At 32.6% G+C, this 27,218-nt stretch overlaps 1 protein-coding gene across 3 annotated transcripts in view; it reads right to left on the reverse strand.

Annotated features, from left to right (window-relative positions):
- Positions 1 to 27,218, reverse strand: part of DPYD (dihydropyrimidine dehydrogenase) — an 858,879-nt gene that overhangs the window by 738,105 nt on the left and 93,556 nt on the right. For all 3 annotated transcript variants that reach the window (XM_063624340.1, XM_063624342.1, XM_063624343.1), the window contains exon 3: positions 10,718 to 10,800. In XM_063624340.1, the coding sequence (XP_063480410.1) occupies positions 10,718 to 10,800 (83 nt within the window). The remainder of the gene's footprint in view (positions 1 to 10,717; positions 10,801 to 27,218) is intronic.

Raw genomic sequence — 27,218 nt, forward strand, 5'->3', positions numbered from 1 at the left:
AATACCTTCAATGGAAGGTATTTAGTACACATCATAATAACATGTAGAAATGCTGGATAAGAAATTGTATTAATTTTCTTCTAAATGTAAGAAGCTGATATAAGAGAAATGAGAAATATTATAACTAAATGTCAATGTCTATCTTCCAGAAGAGATGACTTACAAAAAAACTAGGGCCAGCTATTTTATTATAGTATATTGTGACATATATGCCAAATAATTAGAATGAGCAATAAAAAAATGCCAATGTGCTTATAAACAATAATCTATTATCTGTAAATCTATTCTATTAGTCTTCTTTAGTTGTAGAAAATGACAAATATAATTACAAAATACTTATTCAAAACATGTAAACCACTAATTTTCCACTTCTAAAAGCCTGATTCAAAAAGCAATTTACTTTATGGTTTACTTAAGCTTTGCAACTACATTAAAATATGATAGTATATACACAACAGCTTGTTAACAAGATTATCATAACATTAAAATCATAATGTGGCACTTCAATTATGGATACTTAAAATTAAAGCTAATCCTCACAGTACCAATTTTTATCTCCTAAATAATTTTAGCTATTAGCTGCTCATTCAAAGCTTGTATCTAAAATGATAAGCATTCTAGAGTAATGACTTAGCTCTGCACTTTCCTTTGGTAGCAAAACAAAAGCTGCATCCCTTCTTTCCTAGTCTTTAATATACAATCTTTTGATACTAAGGGGAAAATGCAATTTTTCCTGACCTTGCTTGGCTCAGAGCTTCCTACTCATGTTGCTGTTCCCAATGCTGTTGTTTCAAATAGATACATTCTGTATATCAATGGTACATATTTTCTTTTCTGGTTTTATCTTTCCAAAAATATCAAACTGTCACTTGCAATATTAATTTGATTTTTTTCTGCAAATACTGTGTTTGAACAAATGTCACCTAGTACCTACTAGGCACCAGGTGGAACAAACCAATGCTTAGATTAATGAGTATTATAATGTATTTCATAAATAAATAATTAATAACTTAATTAATCGTGTTAACCTATTAATTGATTTCATTTGTTCTACTGTTTCACCAGATTTGTACTTGATAATTATGTAATCAATATTTCTCACTTTCGAATTCTAATTCAAGTTGAAAGTGAAGGAAAAGATTCTAAATTGACAGAATTCTGTATTTATAAATGCCAGTTAATAACAAATCCATAAATTATCCAGAAGCATTGTTGCCGACCATATGGTTGATTTTAGTAAACACTGGTAACAGCTAATATAATAGTTTTCTTCTATTTCCCCAATTAAATTATATTTGGGCCATCTGAAACTGAGTGTCAAATCTGGCTTTCACTCACTCCTGAAGTGAATGAATGGAAGTAATATTCCTAATTTACATGGCAAACAGATAATACCAAATGTGTGTATCCATGTGTGTGCATGTGTATATAGGTGTATAAAGACATATACACACATTCATATTACAAAATGTACATGAAACTAATTATATAAATCACCAAATGTGTGTATCCATGTATGTGCATGTGTATATAGGTGTATAAAGACATATACATACATTCATGTTACTCAAGGTACATGAAATTAATTACATACAATACAAAAATTACATAAAACTAATTACGTATATTTTCTGACCTGTATTTCAATGATATTTATTAGGATAGGTGCATGATTATCTAAAGTAATGATGCACTTTTGTCTTTTGATTTCAAAAACATCTGAAAGTCCCCATCCTGATTGACTTATTCATGTGTTAGGTGGCATAAACCAAATCAAGGAACCTGCTCTGGACATGGTGAAATACGTTTTTCTATAATAGAAATGATAAAGATAACACACTCTGTGTGCATAGAAGACAAGAGAATACTCTTCTCTGCTGATTTGGGGAGTAGGGCTTTCAGGAGGTTCCTGCTGATCTATTTAGTGATAGAAAACTTGGAAAAACATAATTAAGACAGAATTTTAGAAATGATTAAAATAGGAAAGAGTTGAAACATTGCTTCTGAATCCAATCTCACTGCTCAAACTTTTCAGGTAGTTAAAATATACCCTTATACACGGGCATTTCTGATTATAAAGGAACTTGTTTTTCAACACTTTGAAAAATAAAAATAAATTACAAATGTGAAATCATCTATTATTACTTCCACCATTACATAACATTTTCAGAATGTTTAAAAAATTATTTACTTTCCATACTATTAAACAACCTGCTAACTTCACTGGAAGTACTTTGTTAACATTTCTCATTTTATTTATTTTATATTCTTCTTCAATGCCACTTTGATTTTTCCCTCATAGCTTTATATTTACTTTGTAAACTACTTAATCAATTCGCTAATCTCAAATACTTAGCGTGCCTTGTCCTTCCCCTATCCCATTTTTAACTATTTTAAAAGAATTTCATAGAACTTCCTTATATCTTTGTAATCCTAATGAATACACCTGAAAGGCAAGGGAACTCCAAACTCCAAATGCTGTCACAGTGCAAGTTTTCCTTGACTGCAAAGGGGAGATTTTATAGAGAAATATATACATACATATAGATACATGTAATATCTATATAATACATATCACATATAGAAATATGCATACACATGCACACACACAAATCTCTAAGATAAAGTAGAATAATGATCATATTCTTATCTTTAAATCTTTTTCAGATGAACAAAATTACTCAGTTCATGATTTACTAATCACGGCTTAGTCGGAGTCATGGTTCATGTAGAAGTATCAGCTAAAGTATCAGTGTAATTCAACCATTATATTTAGCAACAGATGCAATATTAACATAACCCAAATCATAAACAGCTAAAATAATACCTAGGTTCCAGTAGTAACACAACCGTTAGGTCAGATGGTAGTCAACACCAGTACTACTGAATACTAACAGAGGAGTGAAATTAAAGACATACATTAGGCTAATACACACAGATGGGACATACCTGAAGAGCTGAAAAACTACCTCTTTTAAATGTCTTGGGATCTCTTTTCAGACCTCAGCCTTTCAATAAAAAGTTAGATTGCTATTTATATTGCTTCCACCTCTAAAAAGTCCTTGAGTTGAAGGTAAAGAAACAATGACATTAAAGTTTAACCTTTTGACTCAAATAATATTTAGAAATGTTAGACCTCTTAAAAGCTACTTTCCAAGTTTACATGGTTATACTTTTATATTTAACTCTGTATATATGGCTGTTTATGATGCACCTACAAATAGTATACACACACCAGTAAAAAAGCCAGCACAGATAAACTGTGCAACTCAACATCACCATCTAGTGACAAAATTCTTAACACGTGATGAAGCCAAGCGAAAAAGAATACATTTCAGAGACATTATGTACTGGTAGTTCATCTTTATAGTACTAATGTAAATATAACAGATCTCACTGAATAGACTTGGCTCTGCAAATAAAATAACACCTAATTGGCAATGTTGGCACTCCAAAAACAATTTGTATTCTTGCCATAGAGGTATACTCATAAATCTATTAACAGTCTATATTTTATGTGTATTAAGAAAGACACTGTAAAAAACTCCCAATAGTATTTTTATTTTTTTATTAATGAGTATATTCTATATGTACCTCTTCTTTTTCAGAATCTGACGTCACCTTTTCTCAAGTTATTCAATTCAAATACCTTCCAACTGCATATATCTATTACCCATAGCCCTCTACTGCCTGTGAGACTGAAAAGGGACAAAAAGACAACACATGGGAGGCCAAGGAGGGCAGATCACCTGAGGTCAGGAGTTCGAGACCAGCCTTACCAACATGGTGAAGCCCCATCTCTAATAAAAATACACAAATTAGCCAGGCATGGTGGCACACGCCTGTAATCCCAGCTACTTGGGAGGCTGAGGCAGGAGAATCGCTTCAATGTGGGAGGCAGAGGTTGCAGTGAGCCAAGACCACAACAATGCACTCTAGCCTGGACAACAAGACTGAAACTCCATCTAAAAAAAAAAAAAAAAAATACAACAAAATGTTGAAAGTGGCCCCATCCTTCCCCTTACCGTTCAGGATTTATCACAGGGGCTAAAACAGGTACAGAATATGATAGCAAAGAAATCAAATCACCTTGGCATGATTAGAGAGTTGAATCAACCAAGACAAAGAAAAAATATGATGAAAAGAAGAGAATTATACTTCTAAATTCATTATCATACTATAAACCAGAGATTTGACCTAGAGATGATGTACTTTTTTCCTGTCCTTAAAATGTTTTTTCTTTATCATTTTCAGAAATCCTGTATAAGATTTCCACACCCATGGCACTACAATACACTATGTAGAAGTTGGACAAGATATACTGCTTCTAGTATTCTATATGCTAAGACTGCAGTAAACTTCTCCACTGAATTCCATTATTTATACATTACACATGTAATTCTTGTAAGCGCATACATCATTAAAAGGAAAAATGTATACAAACATTATATTTTATATCTTATTTTTATTAATTTTCATAAATTACATAGCATTCTCTCCTATATATCCTAGTTCCTCATATAAATCCTAGGAGATGTTAAATGCTATTTTACAAAAAAGTAAGAATAAAATAATTAATTTACCTAAAATTACAGTTGGAGTCTCAAATTTGATTCTTACCATTGATTCTAGTATTTATTTCATATTTTTAGTTTTCTCCATTTTTCCTTCACTGTTTTTCTAATTATTCATAATATATTCCCATCACAGAAAATATAGAATGGAAAAGCATAAGCCTCAAAAAATTATCTTTATGCCAACCAGCCAGATGTAATAGCCAAATTTCATTCCTATTTTTTCTCTGCATTTTTTATATTCAGTTGAGATAATATTCTACAAGCAATTTTGTTTCTCTCTATATATATATACATACACACACACAGACTTATTTTAAATATATGTAAATCTGTGTATATATCTGTAAATATAAATATATTATATATATGTATATATACAGATTTTATCTAATTTATAAATTTATAAATATTTTAAAATTATAAATATGAATATATAATATATATTTATATGTAATATATACATTTATATATATTTATGTTATATACATATAATTTCCTTGTCTATTGTCTTAATGGTAGACAATTAGTTTCTGTAAAATTTGTTCGTGGTTATATTCCATAATTTGAGTATCACATTCATATTATGCATAATTTCTATGGCTTCTGCATAATATATTCCTAGAAGGTAAATTAATACAAAAAAAGTATGTTTGTTTTAAGTCTCTTAATACTTAGTGACAATCCTTTCCTTAAATGCAGCAGTAATTTTCAGTCCTCTGAGAATGTGAGAATGGCTGTCTCACCATTCCATCTCTAGCCATCTGTGAGAATAGCTGTCTCGCTATTCCATCTCTAGCACTCAAAAACTTCCCACCAAACTGCATTAGCAGCAATAAGCAAGAGATTGGTGTACTTTTTATGAAATTTACACTTTTTGTTTGCCATTAGAGTTGAATATTTCCAAGGGTTACTTAATCATACTTTGCCAATTATCTACTGAGTTCCCAATTTTTAAAATCTGTCATACATATGGCAAAACAGTACATTGATGTCTTTTAATTTTGTGATTGTCCCCATTTGCATAAGCTTTTTAAAATAAGTTTGTTTTTAATTGGCACATAATAGTTGCACATATTTATTGGATACAGTGTGATGTTTCAATACATATTAGATAGTGTAATGATCAAATCAAGGTAATTAGCATATCTATCACCTCAAACACTTGCCTTTTTTTGTTTTGTTTTTTGTTTTTTTTTTTTTGAGATGGAGTCTCACTGTCACCCAGGCTGAAGGGCAGTGGCATGATCTCTGCTCACTGCAAGCTCCACCTCCCCCGTTCACGCCATTCTCCTGCCTCAGCCTCCAAAATAGCTGCGACTACAGGCCCCCGCCACCACACCTGGCTAATTTTTTGTATATTTAGTAGAGACAGGGTTTCACTGTGTTAGCCAGGATGGTCTCCATCTCCTGTGACAACACTCCAAATTTTCTCAGGTTATTTTAAAGTATACGATATATTACCATTGACTATGGTCACCTTACTGTGCTATAGAACACTAACCTCTCATTTCCACTCCACACTACTCTCCCAAGCCTCTGGTAACCACTATTCTACTCTCTACTTCTATGAGATGAAGTCTTTAAATTCCACATATAAGTGAGATCATGCAGTGTTTGCCCTTCTGTGATTAGCTTATTTCACTTAACATAACATTTTCTAGGTTGATCCATGCTGTTGCAAATGATGGAAGCTTTTTTTTTTAATGGAATCAAAGCTTAGTGATTTCTTCACCTACTGGTTAGTGTATCATCTCTTCCCCCATCTCAATCTCCAAGAGTCACTTCTACATTCCACTGGACTTCAGCTGTTTCATTTATTTCCCTTAGCTCTTTAAAAATGCATGAAATTTCCTTTGGGCCATGTGAAGTGAGACTATAAAGTCTTTTTTTTTTTTTTTTTTTTTTTTTTTTTTTGTCCAAACAGCAAAAACAAACAAGTAAACAGAAAAAAACAAAAAACCTTTTATACCATTTATTGGGTGATTGAACATGTCCTGAACTACTTGGGTTACTTCATCATATAATAACTTCATCAGATCTTTATAGTATCTATTATCAATTACAGACACTGTTTTAAGTAACACTAGAAGAACTTAAGAATTTCCATCTTCATTTTGAATATGATCACATTAAAAGATGTCAAATTCTTAGGGAGGTTTTGTTGTTAATTCTGTTGGGCTTTCTAGGTATAAATTATGTTTTCATAAAATAAGAGCTACCTTGTCTCCTCTATATCAAATCACACTTTCTAGTTTTGGTTTTACATCTATTAACAGGTTATGGATCTACCTTTTACTATTAGTTTCCTAAGAAAGTAAGTGTGTCTATGTGTGATGTGTGTGAACATGGTTTAGCTTCACTCCGGCCTCTCCCTTGTTGAGAACTCTGTTAAGTGAGAGGCAGTCAAGTGTCACATTAGCAACACAAAAACATCCCTTTAGGGCAGCACAGAACAAACCACAGCCACTAACCACATATAAGTATTTAAATTTAAATTAATAAAAATTAAGTAAAATTAAATATTCGGTTCTTCAGTTACACTCATCGCATTTCAGGTACTCACTGGCCATATGTGGCTGATGGCTCTCACACTAAATGGCACAGATGGAGAACATTTCTCTCATCACAGAAAGGTCTGGGCAACATTGGTCTAGATGTCTCTAAGAGCCACAGAACAACGGCCAGGAATTCCATTCCCCTGTTCTTTTCTTCTTAGGCACATTATATTTCAGTCTAGTCTTACTCTGTTAGAGAAGGTTATACAGAATTTTAAATCCCAAAATATGTTTTTTCCTGGCACATATTTTCCTAAGCCCTGTATTTTCTTAGACATCTGGCTGGACTCTCCTTCTTTCTTATCCCAATGCACTATTCTTGGAAATCATATGCCTTCCCTTGGCTACAACAAGTATCAAAATACTAACAAGTCTCAAATGTGCACATCAACTCTCAGTCTTTTCCTTGAGTTGTTGCATTATATTTTCCCTCTGCCTATTGCACATTTACACATGAGTTAACCCTAGCTATCTCACATTCACCTGAAAACCCAAATATTCACTAATCCTCTTTTTTTTCTCTCTACTTCAATTAATGTATTTATTTAACGTTTTCTTTAGCTAGCATATTCCAGAGAACGTTGTAACCCCTCATCCTTTTTTACACACCAGGGCTACAGGCTCACAGCATCCTTAAGACTGGGATCAGAAGGAAGCATGGGAGGGATCTAAAGTGATTTATAAACTCGGATACTGACAAAAGACCAGATTCAAGACTGCACAGCAAAGACTGGCCAGAAAGAGAGACTGGATGAGGTGAATAAGAATCCTCTCTTTTCTGTTCTAAGCTCATAGAAATAGTAAAACCTAAATAAATAAGGAGGTACCCAAGATGGCGAAAGGCCCCCCAACACTGCAGCCACAATAGGACAATCTTCAGATGTGGGTCCAGCTCTGTGCCAGTTACTCCTGGCTAGACACACTCAGGACAAGAACACCACTGTGGGGACCTGGAGCCACTTAGGGGCTGCTAAAGAGATCAAGCTAATAAGAAAAAGGGATGCTCCGTGTCCCCGTGTTCTTACCCATAAGTGGGAATTGAACAATGAGAACACTTGGACACAGGAAGGGGAACATCACACACCAGGGACCTGTCGTGGGGTGGGGGGAGGGGGGAGGGATAGCATTAGGAGATATACCTAATGTAAATAACGAGTTAATGGGTGCGGCACACCAACATGGCGCATGTATACATATGTAACAAACCTGCACATTGTGCACATGTACCCTAGAACTTAAAGTATAATTAAAAAAAAAAAAGAAAGAAAGAAAAAGGGATGGTCCCATAGTCAAGCTATGCCAGGCCAATGGACTAATAGAGAAGCTACCATGAAATGTTCTGGGCCAGGGAAAAGACTGAAATACTCAGTCTCTGGGTCTTCACCTCAAGCATATTCCAAACACATTTTAAAAAGCACCTGACCCACCATATACTAAATTGTTGTATGCTATTAATTACTAAATTATTCCACTGTGTTTAATGAATCCAGACATTACCAATAATGTGTGTGTGTGTGTAAGTAAAATGTATAACTTAAGCAAACAAGAACATTTCATGCCATAAAATTAAATTCTCATTTAAATTATCCAGACTACTGCTTTGTCTCATAGAATGGGTGGTTGGCAAGTTATTCCAGTCAGGTAATACTTGTTTTTATCATCAGTTCATCTCTAGTTTTTTAAAAAACAGGACATCCTGATATGTTCTAAAATGTTATGTATAACAAAATTTGGCAGAATTTAATAATCTCTTCATATGAAATTAATTCTTATAATTCAATTTGTTTTGTTCTTGAGGACAAATTTCCTACACTGATTACATATCCTTTCCTTGTTCGTTGTATTTTCCTTATTCACGTCATTTTTCATTCACATTGCCTCTTTTCAGTTCTTTCTGTCTTTTGGTCTTCAGTTCTTTTATTCAAAGCATAAGAGTTGGCACCCTCTTTGTCTTCTTGTTTGTCTATGTATTTACTTCAAAATAAATAGATATAAAAATATAGGGAATAACTGCAGTTTTCCAAGTAAATATTGGCATGCATGTTTACTGTATTTAAACTTATCATAATGAGCATTTACAAAAAATGTTAAATTTATAGCAGTGGTAATTTTAGGATAAACCACTATGTATGGTGAAAATTAGAAATTCATTCATAATTTCTGCATTAGCCTTTTCCAAAATAAGTATTTTACACCTTATTTTTAATTTGCTAAAATTTTCAATAACTTAAACTTTCTGAGAATATCTGATTGCATTTTATATAGATTCAAATTCTCTATTGTGCACTCAGTTTTATTTTTCCCTCTTTTTTATTAGTAAAGACATTAACAATAAAATAGGCTCACTTGCTCCAGCTGGTAATTTCTCGTACTAGTAATATATTATTCCTCTTTTTGTGACATCATAATCATCTATACAGAAGTACCATGTATCTTTGTGTAGAAGCTACTGTTTCCATTAAATTTAATTACCTCCCCCTGTGGTTTTAAATAGAAGTGGCTTCAAAATGAGGGCAGCTTCTATTAAATTTAATTACTTTCTCCTGCTGCTTGCATGGTAAAAGGAAGGTTACTAAATGAGAGCAGCTTCTAAACTAAAGTATATGGTAACTGTGTGCTAGCAATAACAAAATTGTATCTAAACTACCTTTCTAGGAAGCCTCTTAGGTTTATCCTTTCTCTCATTTTAATTTTTTTAGCCTTAACATCCTTGAAAAATGAGCATTAAGATAGAAGAAGGCATATTTTAAAAACATTTTAATTTTATAGGCTAAATAAATATAAATATACTGTTTCTTTACAAATATATTGGAAATTATGCTACTCAAATATTCAAGCTCAGAACTTTTAAGACTACTATCATTTGTTGTTTTCTCACTCCAAGAATGATGAGTTTTATTTCCCACACATTTTCAATGTCTAATAAAAAGCCTTTCTTGATTCCGATCAAATAGATTTGAAAAATGCTTCACTAAAAGTTATTTAAAAGGCATCAAATTTGGGGCAATTTCATATAAATATTAAGAATTACTGATGTTAAGAAATGAAAAAAGAAAAAAAGTCAGGCTCATTATAGACAACTATAGTTAAAAGGAAGTTAATTATATGCTTTGTAATAGTGTAAAAATGTAAATCACTAAAAGTACTATAATATAATATAATCCTATAAAATGTTATAGAAGATGAAAATGTAAGTACCTCTCTTTAAATTAAATATTAATTAGGAGGAAATACTACTCAATTAAAGCACCATTGTACAATGTCTATTTCTTTATATACAGGCAGAATTTAGATGAACAATATTTTCATTCAATCACACAGTTTAGTATAAATATAAAACAAGACACCCCTTAAGCATTTTAAGTAACAAATTAAACATTTACATTTTTTACTGTGCACTGAGGCTTAACATTTATGCAGCTTCAAAACCAAAGTACAGCCTCAAGGGAAGTCTCTCCACTGACAAATTAATACCTTAGAGAACAGAGCTGAATGGTGGCAATGAACTCATTTGTTCCCCAAATAATGAAGAATGACTTTTTCTTTACCACATCTGTGACTGTTGCTATGGTGACCCAGACTTACCTCATTGCTTCTCGGAGAGCTCCTCGCTCACCAAGAGTCGTGTGCTTGATGTCATCAAAATTATTCTCCAGCTTCTCACAATTCTGCAACATATTTAAAAATTGCATTAATTCTCTAAGATCCTGAGAAAAATTATATCTATGCAGTTATGCAAACATATAATTGATTATATTGATCATGGACTCATGAAAAATATGCATACCACTTTAATTGGGTAGCATTCATTAAAATTGACAGTTAAATACAACAGTAACAAAATAAAAACATTTTATGATACAGCTGTCACAGAAGTCTCGTTATCAATTTTTCAAAGTGGAGTTTCGTTATCAATTTTTCAAAGTGGATAAACAGAAGAAATGAATTTATAAAAGTAGGAAAACTTCTTAAGTTTGGAGGAATATAATTAGTTCTCTAAAATAATCTTAAGTATAGAAAATCCAATTTAAACTCAAAAGAGAAAACCAGTAAGTTTTTAATCACCATAAACAGTATACAATAAATACCAAGTTCTAAATAAGTTAGCATTGACTAAGATGAAGGGATAGAGCACAGATATAATAATAAAAGTTTCAAAATTTTTGAATCAAAATTTTATAATCAGATCTTTAACAATTTTATGTGTAATATTTACAACTGTACATATATATTTATGTACTTGAAACTAAAGTTCAAATCTTAAAATTAGGTGAAAATTAGATTAGATCAGGTTCTTAGAAGAATTTTAAGACTGAGTAAATACGACATAAGCAGTTTAAATTTCATAAGTGTTTCTACTTTTTGGTAAAATAGCAATACTAGACTGAGTTTTCTAAAAGTACTTTAAAAAATTTTTACTACAATTCTAAATATAATTATGTATACTTAAAACTCACTTAATCTGAGAGAACCCGAATAGGTTTTGAGGGCATAAACTGTAGAAATTTTAAATTTATATATATATATATATGAATCTTTTGGTACCCTAGATTTCTTATGGAATTTACTAGTATTTAGGTAATAAAATAACTAAATTTAATGTATTAGGTAACTTTACAGAAAGAAAAACTAAATAACAAAATTTTAGTATTAATATGTTCTTTCTATTCTTGAATAAGTATCCTGAATTTTACAAAATTACAGAAATTATATTAATAATTTCCAATGTACAAAAATTGATTTGAAATATATTGGTATATAAACCACTATTTTTAACCTTGATATTTTTTAAAACTAAGTCAAATTAAGGCAAAGATCCTTTTAACAAACACACACAGTTATATGCTGTTATAATTAAAATCTTTGAAATTACCAAAATGAATCTAAAATAATTAAAATTATATATTTTTCAAAAAGTCCTTTTTGGGTATATACATTAAAAATATCCTCTTCTGTCTTGTCTTCCCACATTTTTAGAAGTGTCTTTCAATGAAGAGAATTGCTTAAGCTGAGATCGAATTTGTTAGTTTTCTAATTTAAGTACAGTGTTTTTGTGTCCTGTTTAAGAAATTTAAAAACTTTCTCAAAGTTATAAATGTTGTTGATTGAGACCATTAAGAAAAAAAATATATAATTTTTTGTTTGTTTCTTTTTGGCCCTGAAATTCGTCATCAGCTTCCTCCTCTTTGCCAATCCTACTGCAATCTTTTTTTTTTATTTCTTTTATTTTTTTAATTATACTTTAAGTTCTAGGGTACAGGAACGTGCAGTTTCGTTACATAGGTATATATGTGCCATGTTGGCTTGCTGCACGCATCAACTCATCACTTCATTAGGTATTTCTCCTAATGCTATCCCTCCCTCAGCCCCCCACTCCCAGACAGACTCCAGTGTGTGATGTTCCCCACCCTGTTTCCATGTGTTCTCGTTGGTCAATTCCCACCTATGAGTGAGAACATGCGGTGTTTGGTTTTCTCTCCTTGCAATAGTTTGCTGAGAACGATGGTTTCCAGCTTCATCCATGTCCCTGCAAAGGACGTGAAGTCATCTTTTTTCATGGCTGCGAAGTATTCCATGGTGTATATGTGCCACATTTTCTTAATCCAGTTTATCATTGATGGACATGTGGGCTGGTTCCAAGTCTTTGCTATTGTGAATAGTGCCTCAATAAACATATGTGTGTATTCTACTGTAATTTTTAACTTTACTTGGGCCTCCACCACTGCAGAGGAACAAGTTCATAAAATAATTAAAGAAATAACAAAATTATTTGACATAAATTTTTTAAGGTCCATTCCTAGCATAAACAGCAGGGTTGGAAGATTACTTGACTATCTAGTTTTTCTAGCCACAGACACAGGGGACAAACACATTATTGGATTAAAATAAGAGACAGAAGGCTAGGCCGAGTGGCTCATGCCTGTAATCCCAGCACTTTGGGAGGCTGAGGTGGGTGAATCATGAGGTCAAGAAATGGAGACCATCCTGGCCAACATGGTGAACCCCGTCTCTACTAAAAACACAAAAATTAGCTGGGCATGGTGGGCACACCTGTAGTCCCAGCTACTCAGGAGGCTGAGGTCGCACCACTGCACTCCAGCCGGGTGACAGAATGAGACTCTGTCTCAAAAAAAAAAAAAAAAAGAAAGAGAGAAAAGAGAGAAAGTGGACACGTGGACACTGACAGACTGTAGTAGCCACACTGAGTAGCCACACTGAGCGCTCAGTGATGCCAGGAATTGAAGGCAGCCAAATTTCTGATTTAGCTGAAACATCATGTTTCAGAGTACCTTCACTATAATGAGTAGAAGCTCCAACCTTAATAATAATTTTATCAGGAACTGGTTAAAATGGCATATTCTGCCTTGATGTAGCATGGGAAACCCAAAATGACTATTAGGCTAACTAACAGAAGAACGAATGCTCCATGTTTTATACTTTGTGTCTGCATAAAGTTTATTATGCCCAACAGAACAATGAAGGAAATAAGTAAGCACTGTAGCATTTAAACAGTTAACTATTACCTTGACTAAAAATACTTCTGTATACAGAAATTGAAATCAAATTTCTATTTTTTATGCTTCAAGAACCATATATAGAAGCACTAAGTAACAGACACATGATTTGAATTATATTTAAGACAATATTAGGCTCTTGCCATATAGAATAAGTATTTCAAGTAACTAACATCTTTATCTGCTCAAACTTCTCCATAAATAAAAGTAAGCATCAAACATCCACTGAGTAAAGGGCAAACAGATTCACTGCACGTTTACCACCAATAACACCTCTCTAACATTAGAGACAACTGTAGGTAAAATTGAGCCAGCGGCCTCCAATCAAAATCTGTTCTCAGCCCAGTTTATATGAGCATAGATCTGAGAAAAACTGTAAATTATTTGTAATCAACAAGTTATTCATTCTTGGGGATTCTGTAAGTTAGTATAGGACTGTCCCGGAATACGATTTCAGCGACAAGTATGACATAGGGGACTTACTTTACAGGATAGGAAAGTTCACAAAAATTCAAAAAAATTATCTTATCTGTGGTAGTGGCTTGTGATTTCCACCCTCCAAGTGCCTCCTAATTTCCTTTGACCAATATAATCGCAAGAGAAACCTACAACCATCACAGCAGAAGAAAGGAAAAGGCAACAGATAAAAAGAGAAAAGGGGACAGAGAGGATGAATTAATAAACTACTCCTGAGAACGGCAAGCAGAAGAACAAAAATAATCCGTGATTAGTAATAAAATACTGGGACAAAAAGCAGGTCTGCTAGCCTAGACAACGTGGAGCAAGAAAGTGGTAATACACAGGAAAAATGGAAGGTCACAAAGGTATTAAATTTAATGCCGACCAGACATGCCATGTAATATAACAGGCACAGGTTAGCTCTAATTAATTAGTAGAAAGCTGAAAATTCGGAAAAATTTGTATCAGCAACCATGGTACACATTATAGCTTTAATATATAATGTATTGTGTCTGTGGGGTGTGTGTGTGTGTGTGTGTGTGTATTAATTATAGTAAACCACTTAATATTGAGTAGTGACTCTGGATTAGGTACTTTTTCTAGGAAGTCTAACCATTTAATCTGCATGACAACCGTATGTATTCCTATTTTACAAATGAGGAAACAACCACAGGGGAGATTAAGGTAAAGCTTGCCCAGGGTTATATAGTTAGCAAGGGATAAAGCAGGGATTTGAACCCAAGCAGTCTAGCCTCAGAGCCAGACTCAAACTCCTCACGAGTCCACTTTTAAAGAGTAAACTGCATAAGTGAATATAATAAAGTTCTGAATAGGCCTTCCTCTAGGTGTCATCAAATTTAAATACTGAGCTGGATGGAAAATAGTTTACTAGTAGAGTCAAATGGAGCAGAAGCTCTTGCAGGATTCTGTTTTACATCTGTCTGGAAGTGCTATACTTTATAATGTAGAAAAATATGGAATCCAATATACACATTTAGGCCAAATTAATACCCATAAATATTTTGCATGCAACAGTCTTTATTTGGGTCTGTGACACCACCGTGACAAATATAATGAGCAATTAAATTCCCAAGTGTTCAGATTTTGGCAGCAATTAAAGTAGAAACTGGAAACTAAGCATCAAAAAGAACTGGTTTTGGTGGCCTCCTGCCAAATGAATCCCCATGGGTTGAGGGAAGGTCTAGAGTTTCAATTGTGATAGATTTCATAGTGTTTTATATCTCATCTGTGTTAAGGATTCTATAAAAGTATAATGAAACAAGTAGAACACCAACAGTCACATGAAAGAAAATAATATACAAGGAGATTTCGGAACGCTGAGAATTTTAAATAAAATTCATTGAGTTATCTTCGCTCAAATTATACCTAAAAAATCAAAAAGTTCAACCAAAAATCTACTGATGCTGGATGGAGGTAGAAAGAAGCAAAAAAAAAAAAAGAAAAAGAAAAAAAAAACAGCTAGCAAATTAAATTATTAAATAAAACAAATCACTGATAATTCCACAGGACTTTATTTCCATGGGACTGCATTTTTATGTTATAATTATGATAACTAAAACTAAATCAGATCTAAAATTTATATACAAACCTAAATTGAATAAATTAGGAAACCAATTTTAATAAATGAAAAGTCACAAAGTTAATGGCATAGCTATTGGAGTTTAAGTCTCAGAATTACTAAGTAACAAAGGCTCGAGTTAATGAATTAAATTTCAGCACAGAAAAAAAAATCTTGAAAATCTATTACATGTCAGGGATAATACTATGCACAGGGATATGAAGGTAAATAAGACAAGACCTCAACTTGCTCACATGTAGTAAGAATACAGAGGAGAGAAAGGAAGTAATTCTCTTGGAACAAGAGATGACTGAGTTTGTTACTTCCAAATGTGTCTTTGAAATGATTTAAAATTTTCCAGATTAAGAGAAAAAAAGGGGGAGGGCTAAGGTAGTAAAATTGGCTCTAGCCTCAGACCTTACCATTACTGACTACAAGCTAAGTCCTTAGGCAAGTTAATTAACTCAGTTTCCTCAATGTGAAATATACTTACCTTCTAGAGCTATCAACAAGATTAAATGAGGTAATATATGTAAATCCATTAGTACATTCAGCAACGACGTTTTCAATAAAGGTGGAAAAAGAGGAAAGAATAAACAGAAGAAGAGTATCCATGAACCCCAACTCAATCCTAATGGATCAGATTTCATATGGTGAAACAGAAAAAAAATGTGCATTTTTCATGTTTACCAGGTGATTTTTATGAATAATAAAGTAAAAGAAAGTCTTTATGGAATTTTTTTAACTTTCTTGTCATAAGACTCCTATGAGAGTATAATGAAAACCATGATCCTTTTCCTTAAAAAATTACATTTTCACAAAAGTACATATGCACAAGTACACAATATGCTATGCTATATACAATTTCAGTGGGCCAATACAGCTCCTGAAGCCCATCTATGGCCCAACGTCTATGTGCACCAAATTTTAGTATCAGGGAGGATGATTTCACAATGAACCTAAACAGCTTAAAAACGGAAGTTACAAATATAATCAGCAGTCCAAGAACCTTGTGAAACAAGGGGTCCGGAAGTTGGCAAATTTCTATTGCTGTTTGACAATAAAGCATCTTAGGTTCAAACATCAAATTGCTAACTTAAAAAAAGACACAAAAGTCAATCCTGTTGCCAAGATAGAAATGAAAACCAGTCATTCACTCATTCATTCATTCAATATTTATTTAGAACATAATGGGTGCTAGATAGTATGCTAATCATTGAGATACCAATGTTTAAAACCTTTTTTTAACTCCTTATTTTCAAAAAAAATAGCCAATTCAATAGAGTAACTGCTATAAGGTAAATATGCCTCACATCCATTGCCATGTATTAGTGATATATCAGCAATAATTACAAATCTCAGCTGGTTGAAAACCTGCAGGATACTAAATTTTGAAGGAACCTCAGAGAATTATCACAAGGGAAACCACCACTCTTATGAAGGCAATGATAAATTTCATATTTTAAAATATGAGGAATATTTAAGTAAAATGGCACACTCCAACATGTACTGCTACAATTCTAAGACAGTTCAATGTTGGTTAATACAAAGCTTTTCTTTAGGACATAAAGTAAATTGAGAAAAGGTAATACAAGTACATGCATTTCTCATGTAGTTAGAATTTCCTAAGGTCTAGGTTCCTCCAAAAAAAAAAAAAAAATTGAGTCAATTAGGTGAACTTACTCTTTCTGGAAAGTGTTGTATCTTGATTTTTGCACTCAACAAGAAGTCTCAAAACTAGCCCTGATGAAGTTCTTTACAAGTAAGAAATAATTACTATATTCATATTTTTTTAACTCTAGATGAACATTCTACTATCAATATATGATTTCCAGTTCTAATCAACAGATTCATATTTCAATAGATAATTGCTTTTCCCTTTGGTGTGTCTTAACTAGTCTAATCCTTTCAGGGAACATTAAGAGGTAATCATATTTAGCTAATGTCATTTCACTAATTGTGGCCAGCATACAATCAGGCCCTGTCTAGGAGAATCTTATATGAGTCACAGTGAAATACAATATAATGCAGTAGGAGAGGTAGGAGCTATGCAGAGAGAAAATGTTTTTGAGTTTCATCTCCACAACTAAACAGCTTATGTGTTCTTACAAAAATGCTTAACATTTCACTCTGCAAATAGTCCTTCATAAAATGAAGGTATCAATGAAGATGATGAAAGTAATATTACCCATTCGAAGTGTTATTGTAAAGATTAAAGTAAATAAAAACATGTATGTGAAAATATACGCATTGTTCAAACATTATTACATATTTTTTAAAAGACAGAATGAATCTCATTTCTGCCTTTATAGTCTGAAAGTATGTTAATTTTATTTGAAATATTTTAAGATTTCATCTCTCATACACAGTAAGAATTAAGTAATATTTTAGTACTTTTTTGAGATAAATTAAAATAAAAAGTTTAGCTACAGTATCCTACCCGCTGATAATTCATTCCTATATCTATGAGAGGTCAACAAAATTCAGGATAAAGTATTTGCTTTTTAATCATAATTTCATATTTAAAATTACAATGTGTTTGTTTGCATAATGTATGGTTATATTTTGATTGAGTCTCATATGGTTTACATGATAATCAAACGAAACACAGTATAATTATTTCAACATATATTGTGGAGTTCTATGTCCCATGTACTGCCAACCACAAACTATTATACAAATATTGATATCTACTATTTTGGAAGCCATTATAATTTACTTACTCACTTAATCTTGACAAGAGGGAAGGCTCTCCAAGAGCAATTTAAAAATGAAAATCTACTATTTCAACCAGGGAAGCCTGCTCACCTTTAAGCTCCAAACAATCTGACCCATCTCCACTAAATTAATTACCACCACAGGGAAACCACAGCTACACAATTGCTCTCTAGGATATTATCCCTATAAGGATAAAAAATTTGATGTAATCTAGAGGCTTTAAACTTAAAACAATCCCTTGTCCTTGATGGAGTTTTCCTGAAGCATCTGGCAATCCCTGCTAGACTAAGTGGTGTCTAAGCAAATGAGGAAAACTTTGGTATCAGGGATGGGGTGGGGGTGGCAAAGTCAAATAAATCCACTGTTACTACTTGAGCATCAGTGGTGTTCCTCTATGTCTCAATTTTGGATGGTTAAGTTTTTCATCTATGTTTATAGGACTATCACTCACTTAAGAATATTAAACAAATGTCTCATTTACTCAATCCAATGAGTTTGTTTGTGCATTTATTAGTAACACAGAAAACATGTTATTCTTAGTCTTCGGAAATCAAGTTTTAACGTACGCTTAATTTAGTTAAAATATACAAAAGTCTATTTAGATGGTATGGCTGTGTAATGCAATCCATGACGTACTGTAATAACACCACCCAGTGTGTGTAAGATGTAAAGTTAGACACCAGGTAAACTCACAAATGTAAACAGTCTTTTCTCTAGAACATATTTAGAAGGATCACTTATTTAAAAAATATGTTGTTTAAAAAACAATTAACATCTGAATATGTATTACCTTAAGCTACCTCAATTCTCTGTTTGGAAAAAAACCCTTGAGATCACAGTGGAGTGGGTCAGTTCAAATAGAAACAAGGAATTTACTAGATTAGGGCTCTAAAAATTAACAATCTTTGGTGTATCATGAATTTTAAATGTACATTACAAAGAAAAATATGCAAGCCAATTTAACATAAGTCTCAATAAATAGTGCCTAAGTTGATAAGCTGATTTTTGTTTACAAAGAAAAAATACGCCTAAGATTTCCGTATACTGTACACAGTTACGGAATGGTTGGTACTAGATAGATATCAAATAAAAAACCTAAAATAATATTTCTGATCATTTATCTTTAAAAGCACATGTGTGCATTTTAATACATGAGGAAAGATTAATAGTACCATTTAAGTTTTTGTGTTAAGTTAAAATTCAGAGACGCAATCATTTTTAAGTCACAAAAGATAAAGCCTTCTAATATCCTTCTGGTTTTGGAGGAATAAAGGCTTTTACTTGACAGTTACTTACATGAATTTGTATCAAAAAGAGAATTTGGCAGAGACTTCTAAATTCATAACAATTGTCTATTAGTCTGTTTTTAATAATTTTTTCTTTGGCATGTAATCCTCTTTAATTAGATTCCACTCTCTGTTGTTTCAAGACTCCATAAACGGGTGTCTTATGTACCAGCTGCTAAAGCAGGAGTTACTGTCTAAATGATATTCACAATGAGTATTTAGAAGGTTTACAATTATACCCTTGCTAATAAATTGTGCTATTTTCCCCAACAATTTTAAGTGCTAATCTTCAGAAGGCATTTTAAAATTAGCTAAAATTCTGTCAAGAGATTTACAAAAATTGTTAGCATGAAGATAATTATGTCACAGTCCTTGGACTCCATCTCTGATTGTGTGCATAAATCAGAAAATGTCAGCTGTGTTTTCCCTTAATAATTATCCTTGCAGCAATATATTATAGTCTAAACTCCTATTATAATTTTTGTTTCTGGTTTCTAAAACACCAGACAGTTATTTCAAAAGTTTGGAACTGAATAAATAATTCATATTTCCCAGAATAATAAGTGATCATCAGTTATAAAATTGTTAAGTATTAGCAATAAATAGATCAATACGGAAAAGATAAACTCTGTTTTCATAAACTCTCCATCCTAAGAAACCAAATGCTTGAATGTGATAATGACTTTGTAAAAATATTAATTAGGTAAAAGTCTAACACAGCAGATAGTAGGCAAATAGAAGCAGGGATCTGAATAGAATTCTGAGGCGTCCACTTTTTTTTTATTTCAACAGCACAGACAGTTGAAACACAGGTGTCTGAAATACATATCAAGTTGCTTATTATCTGTTACTATCCAATTTTCTGTATTTCTTATTAAGTATATAAAATTTTGACCCTAATTTTAGAAGATACAAAATAAAAAATATTTTTCTCACTTTCATCCAAATATCAAAAATTATAAGTATGTTTTGATTTTCTCTGGTTAAACAGATTAGTCCAGAAATATAATTTTTATATAAGCTCAGTAATCATGTTAAAAACAAGTCTCAGACAGTAGTCTTTATAATAAATTAGCTAAGCATTTTGTTTAGTATGTTTCTAATACTATCAAGCATTTCAGAATTCGCAAAGATAAAAAAATCCAGTTCTCTAAATACTTCAATGCTGTAGCATATCAAACTCAGGTTCATTATAAAAACCATATAAATCCAGATATAATAGTAACGGTATGTGGCTCAGAGTTGTGCATATTCAAAGACAAATGAAAAACAGAATATATTTTCCTAGAACATTAGGTTCACGAAAACTATTTTGGAAAAAGGTTTTAAAATTTTGCTCATCAACTATAATCAACAGTCATATTTTTCAAGTTACTCAATATTGTGTTCTTTCCAATTGTGTGTTTCCTCGGAGTAGAAACAGTTATGTAACTCAAAAATAATATAACTTGAGTATTACTACTAAAATTAACAATATAAACTTTTCAATCACATCAAATGAACAGGGCCAATGCTAGAACAACAGAGACTATAGGAACTAGAATCAGTGATTTCTGCAGATCCTCAGGAATCAATTTTCTGAAAAATAAGTTTATAGCCTTAAATCAGACTTCCTTACACCTTGGTTAAACCAACCAGCAAACAAAACTTTCTCCTACAAAATACATCCACTTCTTTCCAAAACCACTTCCTTTAAAAAATGTTTTAGTAACAAACATACTACTAACCTTCCTTCCTTTCACAGTATACTCCCCAATATATAAAGCATGTTGAAAATTATGCATATTGTAAATGGTTTAATTTTTTAACTTCAAATCTTAATATATTCAATTACAAAAGTAATACATGCCCTTTTATAAGAACTGAATACAAAGTTATGTAACAATAATTTTCTGTCTCCAACCTAACATCTAATTCTACTCCAGTGAGCTAGATTACTACCTTTCTATAGTTTTACATGCTCACATAACACGTTTTATGTTGCAGTTTTTTGTGTGGGGTATGTGTGTGTACTTGTTGTTTCTCAGTGGGGTCTACTTACTTAAAAACATCAGTCAGCAATTCTTTTTGTGTGTGTGTGTGTACCACAAATAGGTGGATCTACCACCAGGTCAATAAATATGTCTATAAAATTCCAAAAACTTCTCAATATTGTGTATTTTACTTAACAATTTTCTTAATAATAGAAACATAGTTTTCTTTCCCTAGAATTTTGCCGTTATGAATAATGCTATAATATATCCTTGTACATGTGTGATGGTGATTTCTCTTACTAGGGGATAAATTCTTTATAGTGAAAATGACAGGATCTTTTTTAACCATTTTGATATACATTACTAGACAATTCACCACAAGTTTGTAGTAATTCACAATCCACTAGCAATGTATGAAAGTGGTTAGTTGCCTGAAACTTTGCCAGTGCTAGATATTATTACTCTACCTACGCCAACTGGAGACTGAAAAGCATTTTATAGTTCCCTGGATACTAATGAGGTGAAGCATCTTTTCATGTGTTTATCGGCTATTTACATTTTATTTTTAGATATTGCCTATTCATATCCTTTGCCATTTTTGTCATTTACGTTACAAATATATTCTCAATAATTTTCCCTTCACCTGTGTAGGGTAACTTTGGCCACACAACAGTTTGCTGTTTCTCTTTAAAGGATATTAAGAACAACCAAAAAATGACATAATGTTTGAGATAAAGCTATAGTGGATTTTTAGAGGAAAATGTATAGCATCAAAATATAAATTAGGAGACAACAATAAAGTACTGAAAATTATAAAGTGTTTTTTTAAATGCATGACAAAAAAAAACCCAGAACACCCTCTCCCTTGATCAATGAAATAGGAGAAATTTCTTAAGCCCAATGCTGTAATATTTTGGTTGAATCTGCTTTGGGCCAAAGTGAAGCATCCACGCAGAAAATGGGGTTGTTATTCATCTAAGTCTAAACCATAAAATTTAATACATAGAAATAATTTCTGAATAACTGGTTGAAAATGGAGGTTAACCAGATACTGTATTTTTCTGGGATTAAAGCATGGATATCAACAATTTTCCTTATTCTTTGCCACATTCACCATTTCATCCCATTATTTTTTATGATGTCTTCATTTCTCAAATATTTAAAGTCAAAATATGTGAAGAAAATGTCAGTAGGGTAAGTTTTTTGTCATTCCTTTTTAATTATTAAACAAATATGACATTAATTGGAAAAATGAATGGAGTTATGTGCACAAATGATGTGAAATCCATGAAAGGCAGAAGTATAAGGGGATTTCATTGCATCTAGGCCTGGCCACTTTCCAAATTCAAGGAGCAATAGCCTCACTCTCAAATTATACTTTGTCTCCAAGAGTTTATTTTCTCTCAATAGGTTTATTTCAGTGATAAAACAGTTGAATTATATATATATGAAGTTTCCAAAATTATATCTTTTAGTCCATTTTAATCGAATGGGCATGAATGTGGATAGTTTGCTCTTCTGACCTTCACTGGAAGAAAGTGTAGGTATAAGAATCCTTCTCCATGAAGAAAAAATGATGCTGCATTAGAGGTTAAAAACTACAAGTAAAACAACTTAAGTTCATTGTTCACCCTAACACAGACATTTGCACATTTGGCCCATTTAAGTATTCTTACAACTTTGGGCATGATTCATTTTTTAAAAAATGTAAAGAAACAGTATATTTATGGTACATGACCAAAATGCTGCAATGAAAATGAAATTTGAAAATTGAATGAAGAGAGTTGATTATGTAGATTGCAAGGCTCAGATAATTTACATGTGATGAAAATTACAGTATCAGTTTTAAAATTAATGGCATTATCACTCATCATTATTCCCTGAACTGATCCTTTTATGAGATTATCACAGAGACAAGAGAAGATTGACCAAAAGATTAGTGACCCTTTCATCTCATCATAATCCACAAGTGGCTTAACTTGTCATCAAAAAATATACTTATCAAAATTTCTATCAACACAGCCTGGAAATATTGCACTGTACTGCTTCTTTGACTCAATTCTGAGTATCTCTTACTAGTGATTATGTTGATATATTTTACAAGCAGTGAAAAAGGAAACTGATGGCATCTCTCCCCACATGACTGTATGCAATCTTCAATGCTATGACAGCTCAAGAATGATAATCGCCTCATTGCTGAAATGAGTATCTAACATAAGTATTTAATTTAAACCGGTTTCCCGAACCTGACAGGATCATAGAAACAGTATCCCACCAATTTACCCAAACGGAGTAGCAGGGGAAAAAAAAATGTTTGTTCCCAGATATGGAAAATTCATGTAACATTTTAATGTCAAAATGAACAAATCTTATAGGAATCTAACATGCTGAATATTATGCTTATTTTTTGTTTGTTTTTATTATTAATTTTATTAAAATAGAATGCAATCTCTAGGAGACATGAAATTTTCCTGTATTTTGTTCACTACTGTATCTGAAGGGTTTAAACCGAATCTGACCCATTCTAGAGGTTCAAGGAATAAAAAATACATTATATGTAGAATACAAAATTTACATTATTATTAAAATTAAACAAAGACTTCATAGATGCTGCCTTTTATGGGCTAAGGGCCTGGATCTTCTCTAGTAGTCAGAGGCTTCTTTTTTTACCATTAGTGGAATTTCACTGGAAAATTTGATATGTAGTCCCTTGCTGATAAAATTCTTAAAAACTGACTTGCTACACAGGGAAAGATGTTAAGCATATTTTAATTTTATTTTTAATCAACTTTGGCGATATATAAAGTAACATTTTTATTAAACATATTAAATATTTCAACTTGAACTGAATAGCTATATTGCTATCCTTGTTAGAATAATTAAATATTGGCTACAATCATCAATAGAATAACAGGTATAATAAAATTAAATTGTCAGTGCATATGTTAATCACAAAGAGGAAAATATTCTTCTAGAGCTTAATTTTCAAATGGCCTTTCAAAGGAAGATCATACTAGGTGGCATTCAAGCTGATTTCCTCTCTCACTAATATATATTTATTTCCATCAGAAGACATTTTAATACAATTGAATAATCCAAATATTTTAATGCTTTCTACAATTCATACAGGAACTTATATTGCATAATGATTCTACTAAATGCAACTATTAATACCTTTTACTCTTCTACTGATTTCATTAATTATTATAACTAACATCATGATTATTATTTTAAATAGCTTAAATGTTGACTAGTTCTACCAAGTTATCAGCCCTCTATTCACTGACACATTGCTGAAATCATTAAACTGGAAGGGGCTTTAAGAATGCAATAAACGTTTGTTAAAGTGAATTGACACTAGTGCCTATTTATAAAGTTATGAAGAGAAAAATCTATATTGTTTAAAAGATCTCTAAAAAACAAAATTCATAACCTCTCAAGGAATTAAAATCTTCATTTTAGTACATTCTTTAGTTCTCATCTAAAGCACTTATACTTCCCATCCTCTTGTTCTGCACTTGGTGGAGATGTTCAATAAGTATTTGTTAAATCCCATCTTCTTGTTCTGTACTCACTGGAGATGGAAAACAGCTAGTCTTCTTTCTCTTATAAGAACCCTTCATCCTTAAAGACTGTTATTAACTCCCCACTCTTCTAGTCTCAAGCCTGAACAATCCAATCCTTTAGTCTTCCTTCATCATTCTGACTTGTCTTTAAATCTCAATTTATACAGACGCCTATCTCAGAAAACCTATTCAGGGTCTCAATTTCCCTCCTTATTAATTGAGCTTAAAATTGGAAAAGTTACCCAATGCATTTAACCAATTTTTACCATAATCAACAAAATATTGCTTTACAGCTTCTCACTATAGCAATAATTCGCCCCTACACCTCTCTATCTATATGTTCTTTTGAATATAAATAACACTTCAACTCACTAGAACATTCAGATTTAGTAGAAAAGGCTATTTTACCTCATAGCAAATAATGTTTCTCTTCAGTATAGTCCACAGGATTTTATCTTAATTTCCCTTAGCATAATCTGATTGTCTGGCCCAAAGCCATCATCTATGGAGCCTTCTGAACAATCCCCAGTGGACATTACAATATTGACTGTGTGAGAACTTTTATTTCCTAGGCAAGTTAGAAATGTGAACTTGGTTTTCTTTAACGCTTATTTATAGCATACAATCAGACTGACCTTGTTTGATGGAATACCTAGATTAAAGGATAGTCATGTTTCTTTCCCTAAGAAGTCAAATGTTCATTAATTTAGTAAGCAATACTCTAAACACTCCATAATTATTTTCATATGTACAGCATTTGTATGAATTTGATCTGTATGAATTTCCTAGAAAAAAGTTTACAATACTTTTAGAGTTTATTAAATATTCTAAATATTCTAGCCATCTGCCCTCATAAGCTTACATTTTAATGAACAGGAGAGAGATGATACAAATATATACTTAAAATATCTTTTTAAAATATGAAAAATATACATACTTCAAATGTCTACATTTAACACTATGTGATAATCTCAGATACTATCAGAGTTTATCAGATAGTGTTAAACACTACAGGGAAAGAAAGGAGAATAAAGTGATAGGGAAATAAAGATCTACTACAAACAGAATGGTCAGGGAAGACATTTTCAAGATCTTAACAAAGGAAAAGGAACTGCAAATACCCTAAAAGAGAGTCAGTATGCCTAAAATATGATAATAAGGTACATAACGGTGGAAGGAAAAATAGGAGACAGGTTTCAGATCACAGAGAATCTTGCCAAACCACTGTGATACTGCAATATAATAAAAAATACATATACTGCAATATAATAAAAAATACATATCCCTGTTTTCTGGCACACAGCTCCTACAAGCTTTGGAATCTCAGAAATCGTAAGTGTCTTTTTGTATGTTGATGAGATGACTGATGCCTGGAGGCTCCTGTACAGCTTCAGAATGGGGGCTGGTTGCCAGTCAATCAACCATGTGATTAGACAGATGGAACTTTTAGCCCCATCCCCTATCCTAGGAGAAGGGAGAGGGGCTGAAGTTTGAGTTAAAAATGACCAATAATTTGATCAATCATGCCTACATAATGTAACCCTTATAAAAACAAAAGAAAGGGGCTCACAGACTTTGGGTCAGTGAACATGTGGAGGTGCTGGTGATAACAGCAGTGGTCTATCTGGAGTGGCCACTGTGAAGACACCAGCTGCAGCAGGGGAGGTATGGCTGAAGGAAGCGTGGCCAGCACTACACCCTCCATAGGGCCAGCAGGAGCCGGGTACAGGTGGGAGCCCCACTCCCTTCTGAATTGGCAGGGTGGGAGCCTTGCCCTCTTGGGTGCAGCTGCAGCCACCCAGCTGTGGCTCCAGACCTGGGCAACCCTGCCTTCTCAGGGGCCTGGGAAACCCCCTACCGTCCCTGCAGGCTCAGAAGTGCCTGCTCCCACTACCTGGTCTCTCCCCACCCCGGCACCTGCTCTGATTTTGGAGCAAAGCTGTGGCTGAGCCCAGGAGCTGTCGCAACCTGGCTGGGTGTGCATACATTT

The sequence above is a fragment of the Symphalangus syndactylus genome, chromosome 12, assembly GCF_028878055.3.
Source record: "Symphalangus syndactylus isolate Jambi chromosome 12, NHGRI_mSymSyn1-v2.1_pri, whole genome shotgun sequence".
Classification (NCBI taxonomy): Eukaryota; Metazoa; Chordata; class Mammalia; order Primates; family Hylobatidae; genus Symphalangus; species Symphalangus syndactylus.